The 13,287-nt window shown below is 44.3% G+C and overlaps 1 protein-coding gene across 1 annotated transcript in view; it reads right to left on the reverse strand.

Annotated features, from left to right (window-relative positions):
- The window catches only part of CPZ (carboxypeptidase Z), a 123,557-nt gene that overhangs the window by 98,011 nt on the left and 12,259 nt on the right, over window positions 1–13,287 (reverse strand). The window contains exons 2-5 of the mRNA XM_019526408.1: window positions 4,530–4,553; window positions 2,872–3,246; window positions 1,667–1,882; window positions 187–383 (exon numbers count right to left, since the gene is read on the reverse strand). Of these exons, the coding sequence (XP_019381953.1) occupies window positions 187–383; window positions 1,667–1,882; window positions 2,872–3,246; window positions 4,530–4,553 (812 nt within the window). The remainder of the gene's footprint in view (window positions 1–186; window positions 384–1,666; window positions 1,883–2,871; window positions 3,247–4,529; window positions 4,554–13,287) is intronic.

Here is a 13,287-nt window from a genome sequence, read left to right on the forward strand (position 1 = left end):
GGAAGGTCAGTCCAAATGCATTGTTAATCTATTATTCTGGGCAGCAAAGAGCAGCCTACCACGAAGCAAGATGGGCAGATCTTTCAGTCAGTTATTGTTAATACTCCCATATCACCCCTTCTCTGTAGGGAACTAATAGCAAGGGCCCCTGACACCATCACTTTTTATTCCAAAACAGTATTTTACCTCTTCTGCAGCAAGCTCATACCCATCTGGGTTCAGTGAAGGAAGGAGGTGAATTCTAGTGTGGTTGATCAACATCTGAATCCTGGAGTTCCCAAGGAGATATTCTGAACACAAGTACTGTGCAAGGTATATTAACAGTTCTTTCCCGACAACTTCATTACCATGCATGTTGCCAATGTACTTAAATTCAGGCTTAACTGTGAAAAAGTAAAGTAATTAGATGATTTGTTTTAATCTGAGCACATCTAGATGGTTTCCAAAGATCAAGAAGCACTGACTGATTAATCAGAGTTTTATTTACAGTAATTTAACATGCAAATTCTAGTAAACACCATGTCAATTCCATTACCATTATCCTTCATTTCAAAGTAGTTCAGCAGCATATTAAATATATTACCTTTGTATAATAATGCAAACAATTGTTTCAGGATTCACAGATGTTACGGGACAATCACTACAGCCAGTTTTCTCTGCTTTTATTATTACTTTTAAACTCATAAATGTCTTCAGGGAGAACCGCAAACAGAAATAGCACAGCATAATTGGAAGGAAATGAATAATTGCCTATGATATTAGTCAGTACCCTAGGTTTTCAAGCCATCACATCACCACAGATTCTGACAACTGGACAGCCAGTATATAATGTGATAGTCCTGATTCTCTATTAAATCAATCTAATGATTAGAACAGGCAAAGGGCAAATATGGCTATAAATGATACTCCAGAAAATCCAGAGGCTGATTTAAATACTCTTATACATCAGAACAGCTTCGGAGTTCCCCTCAATTATCCTTTTATTCTGTGGCTCCTTATACGTCATGGTGGAGGAAGCCATGGTGCAATTATGTTCAGATCACCACAAAGGGATTGAAGCATAACTAGGAATTGGGTTCTATTTGTTGAAGTATGATGTCTATCATAAAACATTTTAAGAACAATAAAGAAAAAGTGGAGAGGATCTGGAAGTAAGTAACAATGATGATAAAGGGGTTGGAATGCAAACTGTATAAGAAAAAGCTAAAGGACAAAATTCCTAACTGTGAATAATGCACAAGGCTGCCTAGTGAAGTTGTGGAATTACCCTCAATAGAGTTTTCAAGAAAAAGCTGGATAGGCATTTATCTAGGATGGCTTAGGAATAGGGTATCCTGCATCAGTGTAAAAGGTCGGACTAAAAAGCCCCAGAGTTCCCTTTGAATCCTATGATTTTATGTTTCTATCATCCATAGATGTATGAAAAAGAAGTTGTCTGACCTGTGTTAAGCAGAGGGTCAGATGAGATGATCACAATGGCTCTTTCCATCAGTAATGCAGTCAATCTTTCAGTCATTTAAAACATGAAAGAAATATGCCATATCTCAACTCATATAGTTAGCTCTCTTATAACCAGCTGTATGATTCAAATGATACCTTATGAAAAGAATCTCTTCACACTCAGAGTCTTTCCTTAGATAATCACACCAATACTGTTATTACTCACGTAATTCATGGTGTCCAGGTTTGGTTGAAAACTCAATCACAAGAAGATCTTTCCCTTCAAAGCTACGGCCAATGCTGTAGGTTCTTGCAATGTGGGAACATTTGGAAGCAGTCCTCTTCAAAATGCTCACCATTTGGGAATACGAATGGTGGGTGAACTGAATAAATGTTGTAGGCAGCCCTGCCAGGGGATCTTCCTCAGCAACTTCTAGCTCCCCTGAAGAGAATAATTTTAATCAAAATAAGTCCAAACATAATGTGCTCAGAGGCTGAGAGGTTATGAGAAGAGGGGTAGGTGGTGGCATCAAGTTACAATGGATGTACACTTAATTTTTTTTCACAAAATGTAAATGTCCAATAACAGAACTATAAACCTTGTGGATGAACCTTAAACAAATGCTTAGAGATGAACAAGAGCCTCCTTTGGCCTATTCCCATCCTGGAATGAACCAGCACAGGGCTGTCCAACTTCTAGGCAGCTAGGGCTCACACACCATGCAGGCTGCAGTTGCAGGGGCTGCACAAAGCATGGGTTGCAGACCGAGGGCTGCTCAACACACAGTGCCTGCCACATGCACAGTGTGGGCAGCCTGACTCCCCGACCCCCATCACACATGATATATGGGTAGGCCTGTTGGCCATGCATGCAACCCAGCTTCCCCCTCCCCTCCTGGTGCTGCATGGGCAGCCCAACAACCCTCCTCCCCTGTACCCTTACCACAGCACAAGCACTTTGGCTTCCCACTGCCAACCCCCTCCTCTCCCAGCCACATGTCTACTGCTGTACAGGAAGCCCGGGTCCCTCTCCTACCATGCATGCATCTCAGGGACTCCAGCCCTTCTCTCTGTGCTCCCCTGCCTCAAGGAGCAGAGGTAGGATGCAGGAGGCAGAAGCCAGAGGAGAGCAGGGGAGGCCAAAGAACTTTCTGTAATAGCACAATGACAGATATTTTGCTGGGTCTGTCACCAATTAAAATGTGGCATTGAAAATCATGGGAATACTTTAAACATATAGATTGTTTCTTTAAATATTATGGATCAAATTCATTCCTGCTGGAAGTGAACTGACTTTAGTTACCTGCTTTATATACGTCTATAACCAAAGACCTTCAGGATTCACAAACTCAGTTAATAATTAATGAGCTGTTTGGACTGCTGTGTTTCCTGTTGTATGTCATGATGTGCTTGCACAGCTTTGGTTCTTACCTCGAAGCTTTGCCAGTGGATCAAAACATCCTTCTTCTTCACCAGCAAAGAATCGGTCACAGTCTAAGAAATATGGCCAAGCCATGTCTATTGCATCAAATGCAGGAAGGCAGCTTTTTTTCAGATTTTCACAGATGTGCCTGCAGGGTTTTATAATTTTGTCTTTTTCACACTGTGGTGCCAATATTGAACAGCCCAGGAGTCTCAGATCAGGATTACATTCTCCCTGAAGTAAGTTGTGTATCACACTCATGAGAATGTATTCAGAGCTATACTCAACTGCTTGTCTAGCCTTCTGATCCAGTAAATTAGGATACATAGTTTTGGTGTAGGGAACATCATTGCAAGTGCCCAAGGTGATGTCCACACATTTTGCTATGAAAAGAATGATAAGATGAACATGTGAAAAATATCTTGCTCAGTAGTCACATTGACTCAAACAGAGCTGGTCAGGTAATACAAAACAAGTAATAGGATCAAAGACTAGGGGCATACTTAATTCGCGGTTTCATGGATTTTGTCGATGAAATCTGTTAAATCAACAAAAATAAATACATAAATAAAAGTGCTGGCTCCCCAATGGGAGCCAGCAGCTCTTGCTTCTGGAAAGGGAAGGTAATGTGGCATGAAAGACAGCAGACAAGATGGTGGCTGCCCCTCATCTCTCTTCTCCATGCCAGGGCCTCTCCGCCAATCAGCACTGAGGGGCAGGGCTGCCTTGAAATACATACAAATTGGTTGTATGCACTGTGAGGAGCCACAAAAAAACTTTGTCTCACCACGATTTAAGTAGGCCCCTATCAATGACTTTCATTTTACATATGAAACAAAACAATGAAATATGCAACTCACAATATTCTCAAAAACATTCATTATTTGAAATTATTTATCAACTCATTCTAGCAAATGACTTTGAGTATAGAGCTTCACTGCAAGTGGACACAGTTCAGATTGCAAATTCTATTTCAATTTTTAATGTTCCCAAGGTTCCCTGATTGGAGGAACATAACTTGTAAAATTAAATTCAAAATTTGAACAAAATTAGAGGAGTAGCTTTCTGGGCACCACAGTGGGCACTCCATGAGCCTGTCTGCCTGAAGACTCTCCTAATACAGTGAAAACCCTACATAGTGTGGGAACAAGGAAAAGAGGTGGAATTTGAAAGCAGTTTACAGTTAGAGCTGAACCAAAGGTGCTTTATATCACATCAGGATGATACAAGCTAGCCTTAGGACAATGGAGCTCAAAAGATAGCTAACATCATAACTTCTGGAGAATCAGGACCAAAGTGGATCATTTAAAAATAATAACAAGTAGAAAGGTTTTCACAATATTCAACCAGCTCAAAAATACACAAGGAAGATAAGAGTAGGTATTTATGGTAAAGTTATTGGATACTACTGTAAAATATTGGGCAAATTTGATGTGCAAGTTTGGGTCTCATATTCTGTGCTGATCTCCAGTTTGGGCCTGGATAATATCATAGTAATGGCAGCAAACCCTTCAAACTGCTTCAAACTGTTGTCTATTACTTCATTAGGACCAATGAATGAAACAGTATTGGCAGAGTCCAAGGTAATGCTCTCCAGCCAAGAGAACAACTATAAATAGTTAAGGTATGAGAGTCCCTGGAGAGAAAGAGAGAAGCTATACCATACCTTTTTGTTCAGTTTGGCATTGTCCTGCAAATAAACAAGATAAATAAAGATTAACCTCAAAGGGCAAGGCAGAAGGATTATTTCTATATCTCTGTTATTTTTGTCCATATTATATCTCAAATATTTTGCTTTGGGATTAAATACTTTTTCATAAGGACCACTATTAAGAAATAATCAGTAAACAGAAAAAATGATCAGTTATCAGGTTTTAGTACCCCCAAAAAACACAATGGAACATTACTCTAAGACTTACAGTGAAGGAAGAAAATATTTCCTTTATGATGCCCACTTCCCCCTCAAAATAAAATAAAATAAAATCTAAAAAAAACTTGTGAGCTTTCTCATGTTCCACAGAAGTCACTGCAATTTCCCCTTTAAAGAATTTGGTCACTAGTGTTAGGAGTATCCACCCAATCTAATGTATGAATTTATCCTATTTTCTCATATACCACACACCCTGGAATAAGACACAAACCTTGCTGGGACAGTAGAATGAAGAAAAAAAGGATTTCTTCCAGAGTCATGGCTGAATGTAGGCCACATGGAGCAGGGGCAGAGTCTTCTCTTCAGCTTCCCTGTTCTAACAAACCCATGTCTTTGCAAACTCCACAGCTTAAGCTTAAACCCCACCAGAGCTGCTGTTGAATTGGCAGCAGCTTTTGGCTGCTCAGCCCCAAGTTATTGACAATTTACTAGCAACTATGAAAGGGTTAAAATTGTAGCTGCCATGTTGAAGACTTGACTCAACCCCTCCCTCCATGCTGTCAGCAAGGAAAGAAGGGAGAGGAGCAACAATACTTAGTCCCCGTGTTTCTATTCTGACACAGAAAATCAGCTACCCCTCTTAAAGCATGAACCCCAATTGTGAAAGACTAATTTTGGAGGAAAAGGTACGTCTGTGCTTTACGAGTAAGCAAGTATCACCCCCCCCAACTATAGAAACTGAGGACTAAATCCAGAAAGGGCCTTGCCACACTGCATCACCATGCCTAATTTTAAATGGATACCCTCCCTTTCTGGGTGGAAACCACATCTTTGATGCAAGCACCTAACAAGAGCTAGGTACCTCAGAATGAGATTCATAGCCAACAGACTGAGCAGGTAGCCACCTAAAAGACCCCCAAAAGAAATACATCACAATGAATTTCTGAGCAGGTAGCCACCTAAGGTAGCCCAAGAAGAAACCATGCAGGTGTGGTTGTGTCTTACATCCAACACTTTTTTAGGGGTCAACACCTAACTCTGGGCTGCAGAAGAGCACCTGAGTTATAGAGATACCTTAGAAGAAATAGAGTGTGGGTCCTATTCAGAACAACTTGTAGTTAAATTGTTAGGGCACACTCTTGGGAAATGTGAATTTGTACCCTCTTAGGCTGAGGAGGGCAGAAAACTTGGATGTTGTATATCCTGCTTGATTGCTGTAACATCTGAGTAAAAAAGTGTGTAAAAAAGTGTAGGGGTGCTCCTCTTCCAACTATTTTTTCTCTAATGGAGAGAACAAATGCTCCATTTTTAGAAAGATCAATTTAGGGTATGTCTACATGGCAGTCATAGCAGATATTATGTTGTAGAACAGAGTACACTAAGCTAGCTTTAAATTAGCTATCTGGAGTAGCAGTAACAGTAGCTTAGTCCAGGGGTTGTCGACTGGAGGTATGCATACCCCTGGGGGTACTTGGGAAGGCCCTACGGTACATGGTTAGGCAGGGAGGAAGTGATGCCACCTCCCAAGAGCAGGGCCAGGAGGTGGAGGGGGACAGCGAGGGCAGCAGTGCCCCTCTGTGGGCCGCACAGGTGCCAGCTGGATTGGGGGGTCTCAAATGCGGAAGTCACCACCCCCACCCATCACCACCCTGCACTGCCGCTGCTCTGCATCTGGCCACATGCTCGCCCCCTCCCCACACTCCACATCCAGCCACATGCCATTCCTTTGCTCCATGTCCTGCCTCTGGGGGTTCATTTATTAAAAAAGGTTGAAGACCCCTGGTATAGTCAGAACACCACTAATTTCAATGCTTCTTAATTTGCCTGTCTGAGCAGCAGAGTAAATTAGCCCACAATTATGTCCTTGCTGCCATGGATAGACTAGTATCTGAACTAACTTGGGTATCTCTATATGGCACTACATTGTACTGGGTAGACCCATACCCAGAGACATAAGTGTCTCCATTTCAACTAAATACCACTAAAGACCACTAAGAGCTTTTCATGCCTGGACTCCAGCTTCTAACACAGGGGTAGGCAACCTCCAGTGAAGGTGCCAGAGGATAGCACACAAAGGCATTTTTCTTGGCATGTGCACCTCAGAGCAGACAGCAGGTAAGGAGTTGGGGTTGCACTGCAACAACAAGGATCAGGCTCCTCAGAGCTCCCCCACCATCCACTCCTGGCATGTAGATATCTTGTTGAGGTTGCAAGTGTTTTTGGCACTCTGTCCAAAAACGTTGTTGACCCCTGTTCTAATAAATCTATCAGGGCCACCATAAAGGCTACACTTAATCTCTGTCTCTTGCTTCCTAAAGCAGTGAAGAATTAAGATTTTTTTAAAAACATTCTACTATCTCCAGCTCCCTATTCTACTTTGTCACTGGCACCCTATCATACAGGCCTATTCATAAATTCATCAATCTCCATCTTCAAAACTAGTTAGGGCTTTTTCCTCAATCAGTCATAATGGATTCAGAACTTAGTCCTCTGATGGTTAAGACCTTTCATCTAACTTCCAGCATAAATGTATTCATAGCCAGGTCATAACCATTTTGTTCTTTGGCCAACATTAAAGCTTTAGTTTAAACCTCTCTTCTTCCTCCCCCAGTGCATACTTCTTCACTGCACCAATTTATTTATAAACAACAATCATTTCTCCTTTCAGCCTTTAGTTTGGAAGCTAAATAAACCAAGCACTTTTATTCTCAGGGAACCAGACTCAATGACCCAAGAGATCCCTTTGCTTCAATATCCAATATTTCTATGTTTATATCCCTGGCAACTAAGGCAAAATGATGCTACTAAAATACGTATCATACTGTTTTCTTCAGTGCCCTGTTGCATTAACCTCTTTTGTACAAGCCACCTAAACAGCAAAGGTTATCTTTTTCTTGAGGCACAATATAGATCTAGCCATATAGCCATCCCTAATTACTCTTGGTAGGTAGCCAGGAGGTAGCTCCTTGCTCAGTGAACTACCTTTGGTGTTTGTTCTCATAAAACAGATTGATTATGTTCTGCATCTATTAAGAAAATTCTGAATAACTATTCCCAATATGTTTGTAAAACAGTTTTCATCTGAATGTATTTTTTGCATTCATTAATGAATGGATCGCTCTTTGGAAAATGAAGCCAAGTCATTACAGTCAAAACAACATCAGCCCTCAATTTGATCTTGGAAAGGAATAACTTAATGAGAAATGATTCTGGTTATATACCCTGAATAAGCATCAATTAACAGTACTCTGAAAAAAACTTCTAGGGCTCTGTGCTATTAGACACATTTAATCGTTGACACAAGCAATTTGTGGTAAAGCGTAATCTTGTGATAACATTTTTAGTATATGTTATTCATATAGATTTCTTTTCTACCTTGGCATGTAATGCTAATCACAATAAGCAATACTTAGTGCCACTATAGTGCCTTCCATCAGAAGTCTTCAACGTGCTTTTATTACTCTGCCTCACAATTCTCACTGTAGGGTAGTTATTGTTAACTCTATTTATGGATTAAGCCACAGGAAGACGAATGCCCTGGGTACTTTTTAAAAAGATCTCCAGTTCTGCATGCAGTTCTACACATGGAGACAAATACAGTTAGTTTTCTAGAAGGTAGGATGGAAAGTAACGTGCTGATGATCAAAAAATAACTTACTAAGAAATGTACCAGCAATTACTTTTGTTCACAAAATAGGAAACCACTTTTGAAACCCAAGTGGTAGGAGCTTGTCTACATTTCCAAGATTGATTCAGTGGATTCTAACAATAGTTATTATCAAGAAACAATTCTGTTTCAGGTTTGAGGCTGAGACAAAATCATTTTCAGCACATTTTTGTTCAGGAAAGGAGAATGTGGCACCCACTCTAGCCCACCGCAGGGCTATTTATGAGTGTAGGTGAGGTGTCTGTGACTTATACAGATTCATACAAAGGCTCCAGCCAGCTGCCCTGCCTGCTGGTCTTTGACTGAAAGGACAAGCCTCCCTTTTGTTTTTCTTTTGAGCATGAACAAATTAACTAAATGAAACACTTGAGCATACACTAGTATTTTCCATACTCTTTTTAATTATTGACAAGGAATCTTACACTCAGGGTGCATCTACATGAGATGTATTAATGCTTATTAACCTAATTTACTGCATAGTATGGGCACGCATCTACACATGTATGCCCTTACTGCACAGTAAAAATGGCTAATCATGGCAAATGCAAATATCAAATGTAGTCGCGATTAGTTAATGTGCAGTAATGCATATGTAGACATGACCTGGCACTAAGTTTAGTTCTAGGTCTGCCCTGCCACTAGGGGGCTGGCCTGAGCCCAGCCCCAGGGCTTGTGATGAGCCACCTATCCTGCCCCTGTCACCAGCCCCTCCCCAACTCTCTGCCTGGCCCACCCACACTCCCCTGGCCCTGGGTTCCATCCCCTGCAGCATGCAGACAAGCAGGACACAGTTCACAACTTTACTGAGCAGCCCATGTCCCCTCAGCTGGGTGGGCACAGGTCTTTCACATGCCAAGGAAGGTGTCAATGCTGGCAGCATTATCCTCAGCACTGCGGGGCTGAGACATGTAGTGCTGTCCAGGTAGCCCTGCAGGTAGCAACAGAGGTTGTGGGGCAGCCCAGGCTTGCCCCCTCCAGTGTTGTAGCTCAGGGTCCCAAACCAGGAGTGCAGCCATGCTCATGACACCAGCAGAATCAGAAGCAGCAGGGTGTAGTGGCTCAGGCACCCTTCAGCCTGCATAAACAGCTCATCACACAGTGCCCGGGCCACAGACAGCAGGGGCATACTTGGACTGCAGTGGCATCGTGGAGGGAGCCAGCCCCTGGGTTCCACTCCAGAGAGGCCCCCTGTGGGGAGAGTGGGGGCACAGACAGCTCCTTGCCCCAGGTGTCTGTGAGCCACATGCATCCCAAGGCTGGGCACCCTGGGCTGGGTGGCAGTGCAGCAGAGCAGTTGGCCTGGCATAGGAGAGGGGCAGGGAGTGGGGTGCGGAGCTGCGGCAAGAGGTGCTGCCAGCAGCTTGACCTGTCCCATCCTGGGAATTGGGTAGGGGTTCTTCCAGCGCCTCCTGACAGCCAGCTCCCCTGGCCTGGCCTGGCCCCCACCCCAAACTTGCCGCCGTCTGCCTGTGGCCAGCCCCGCCACTTTCCCCTGCACCACATGCCTGAGGACCCAGCTGTGCCCACAAGGATGCTGGGGCTTCACTGGGGCAGCCAAAGGGGGAGCCACCTGTCCTCAGAGAATGCCATCCCACATGGCCGCAGCAGGAGGCTGCTACCTGCTGGCATTACCATGGCCCTTGGATCCATGGGGAAACAGCCTGAAGCTGGGGTGCTGGACAGCTTCTCCTGGGTTCTGCAAGCCCCCAACCCTCCCCCCACTCTGGACCCGAAAACCTGGGACACTGTAAATAATTTTAGTTTTCATGTTGTACATAGTTCTCACTCTGTAAATAATTCTCATATTGTAAGTGGGTTTTTTATTGTTGGTGAGTAGGGAGAGTGGTTGAAGAGTTTTGTTGGTTGAGTGGGGAGGAGGCTTTATGTATTGGGGAGGGTGGGGGGAGCGGGATGAGTTTTTTGTTGGAAGAGGGATGGGGGTCACTGTTGTTAGGGAAATAAAGTTTTTTTGTTTCAAATATGTGCATGTCCCGAGAGTGGTGTGAGGGGTGTGTAGGCAGCAGGGCAGATAGGCTAGAGTGGGGGTTGGTGAGAAGGAGGGGGTTGGCCAGGGCCTCCCGCACCTGGTGCCCTGGCCCCTGCTGGTGAGTGTGTGGCTGTCCTGGGGTCTGGACAGGGGGCCTTGCTGAGGCCAGCAGGGCCAGCACCATGGCCAGCAGGAGCACAGGGAACTAGTTGTCACTGGAAGGGGCAGAACTGGAGCAGCAGGGTGCTGAGTGTCACTGGCAGGGGCAGGGGCAGGGGCAGAAGCTGGAGCAGCCATGGTGCAGGGAGGCAGGGTGGGCAAGGAGGGAGCTGGTGCTTGCTGCTGCTGTGCTGGGCACACGGCCCTTGATCCTCGCCAGCCCCAGGAAAGGGGATGGCCAGGGATCAAGGGGCAGGGGTGTATTTCCAAGATGGCTGCCAAGTGCTGGCAACCATGGGACTGGAAGCTGGAGCTCACCCTGGTGGCCACAGGGGTACATGGTAGGGCTGAAGGGACTTGGTACTAGATATAGTGCCAAGTACCTGCACATGTAGACAACTGCCAAAAATCGCTTACTCCACACTAGCTTAATGTTCAGTTAATTTAGCAGTGCTTAAAAGCACGTGTAGATGTGCCCACTGTGTGACATGTGGTGGCATAAAACAAATCATAGTGGAGATTCAGGAGTTTGCTTACTCAGCTGGAGGAACAGGTATTCTACAGGTGTTATCTGGAAACAAGCAGAGAAAACCAATGAGAAAATTTAGCAAGCTGAAACCAATCACAATGCTACTTTTCCTTTCCTCACTGTCCATCCAAGAAGGAGCAGACATGCTAGATTTAGCAGATACCTCATTCCTGACTTCCTGGCCAAAAGGAAAGTTGCCATGATGGCAGTTACTAGAGAGCAATGGGAAAATTCAGTGAATCATATTCAGTAACTGAATTTCCAGAATGACTGGACAGCTTTGAGAGCAGCATTATATGAAATTATACATGCTATAAGAAGGGCAAACAACATATGAGTTGATCATCTACAACAGGGCTGGCCAACATGTGGCACAGGAAGCTTCTATAGTCAATCATAGAGAGGACAGGCATCATAACTGCAGATAGGTCAGGGGGCAGAAAGCAGAGCAGCAGACTTGGCAGAAAGCATGGAGTAGGGAGGAAAAAGATGAGCAACAGATCAGGCAGAGAAGCAAATTGGAGTAGCCCTCTGGGAAGGTGTGAGGCTATGTTGTGGCAAACCTACCAAAAAGGTTGGGGTCCCACTGATCTACAGAACTGAGTGACACATCTCTCCCTCACTTCACACAGTACTGAACATTTTACCAGATAATTTATGCATTGATGTTGAACGTTCTTCCTTTCTCTGAAACACTGCATATCAAACACTGTTCTGGAGGACACTGGAGGAGAGAAGGACTTCCAATAATATTATCTTCTATGAACATTACTATGGCATATTTTCATTAACTGGAACAATTTAACAGCTTGATTAGAATTATTAGTGAAGAAAAAATTGACTCAAGAAAATATATTCATTTTTAAGTAACAATTTCAAATTCCACACTCTTACATGGATACAATCCATGCATCTGATTAGGTCACTTGAATCAATGTAGAGTGGCTGCCAAATATAACTGTTCAGCAGAAAATGGATAGAGCTTAGTCGGTGACTTGGGGTTTGGTACATCTTTTGTTTTTTGGGTTTTTTGCTGATGATGAGAAGAGGGGTCATATGCTATAAATAAGAGTAACAGAGAGCAGAACTGTGTCCTAAATGTGTAAGTCTGATGATGTAGTGATTGGGAAATGTTTTCCTAATTCCAACATTTGCACGTGTTTCAATGGGTGTGGCTCAGAGAGGTACTTGAAAATAATCAGGGATCCGCCTTGCATATCCAAATCATCCCCGCCCGTGAGAGAGTCAGCAGACAATTCCCTGAGAGCAGTTCCGTAGAATTGCTGTTGCTCACTCTCCTCTCCGGAGAGAGGTTCATGGTCTCTGAATTCTACAGAGTCCAAGGAACTGTAAGGAAATCACATAGGTCCTCTTGATACATAGAGATGACATGACCAATGATGCAATGCTCCCCCTATTGCATTCTTCCTTGGCAGGTACATAGAGACATTTAGGAAGGTTAGGGGGAGGTTAAATCACATTAAAAATGGCCACTTGATCTAACTGAGTTCATGCAGGGGCAGACCTTACGCTTAGATCCCTAGTTAGGCATATCTAATTGCAGACTGTTAGATCGGTCTAAAAATGGCTGACCTGATCTAAGTTAAGAGTACTTCTGAGGTAATCTAATTTAGGTCCCAGTGCAGCCCTGAGCCTGGGAAAGCCCAGCTGCTGGCCCCACCCCTGGGGCAGCACTTTTCCTACCTTGCCACCCCCACCCCCCGCAGCTGTCACTGGTTTATTTTTAGCCCCTGGCCCCTCCCTGAGATGGACAACCCACTCCTCCCTGCAGACTAGCTAGCACCCCCCTTTCCCCCCTCCTGCCAAACCATCCTGCAATCCACTCTTATCGTCAGTGTTTGCTAGTGCCGGGAGCCAAGGAAGTAAATCTGGGTGCAGGGAGGGGCAGGCAGGATCGAGGGGTTGGTTCACTGTTGAGGGGTGGTTAATTTGGGGATGGGAAGGTAGAAGGTCTAAAAATAGCCCCGGTCCTGCGGTCAGGAAGAGAGCCTCCACATCCCCCCAAGCCCCCTTCAGACTCCGCTAGCCCTGCCCTGCATCTCCTTCAGAGCCTGCTTTCCTCCCCAGTCCTCCCAAGCCCCTCCCCCACCACACACACATGCTGGCCTCCTCTATTTCAACTTACCTTAAATTGGGTGGCCATTTTAATTCAATCTCACCTCCCTGTAATATGTCTGAACGTCTGTATGTA

Source organism: Gavialis gangeticus, unplaced genomic scaffold (genome assembly GCF_001723915.1).
Source record: "Gavialis gangeticus isolate Ggan-Ray unplaced genomic scaffold, GavGan_comp1, whole genome shotgun sequence".
NCBI lineage: Eukaryota > Metazoa > Chordata > Crocodylia > Gavialidae > Gavialis > Gavialis gangeticus.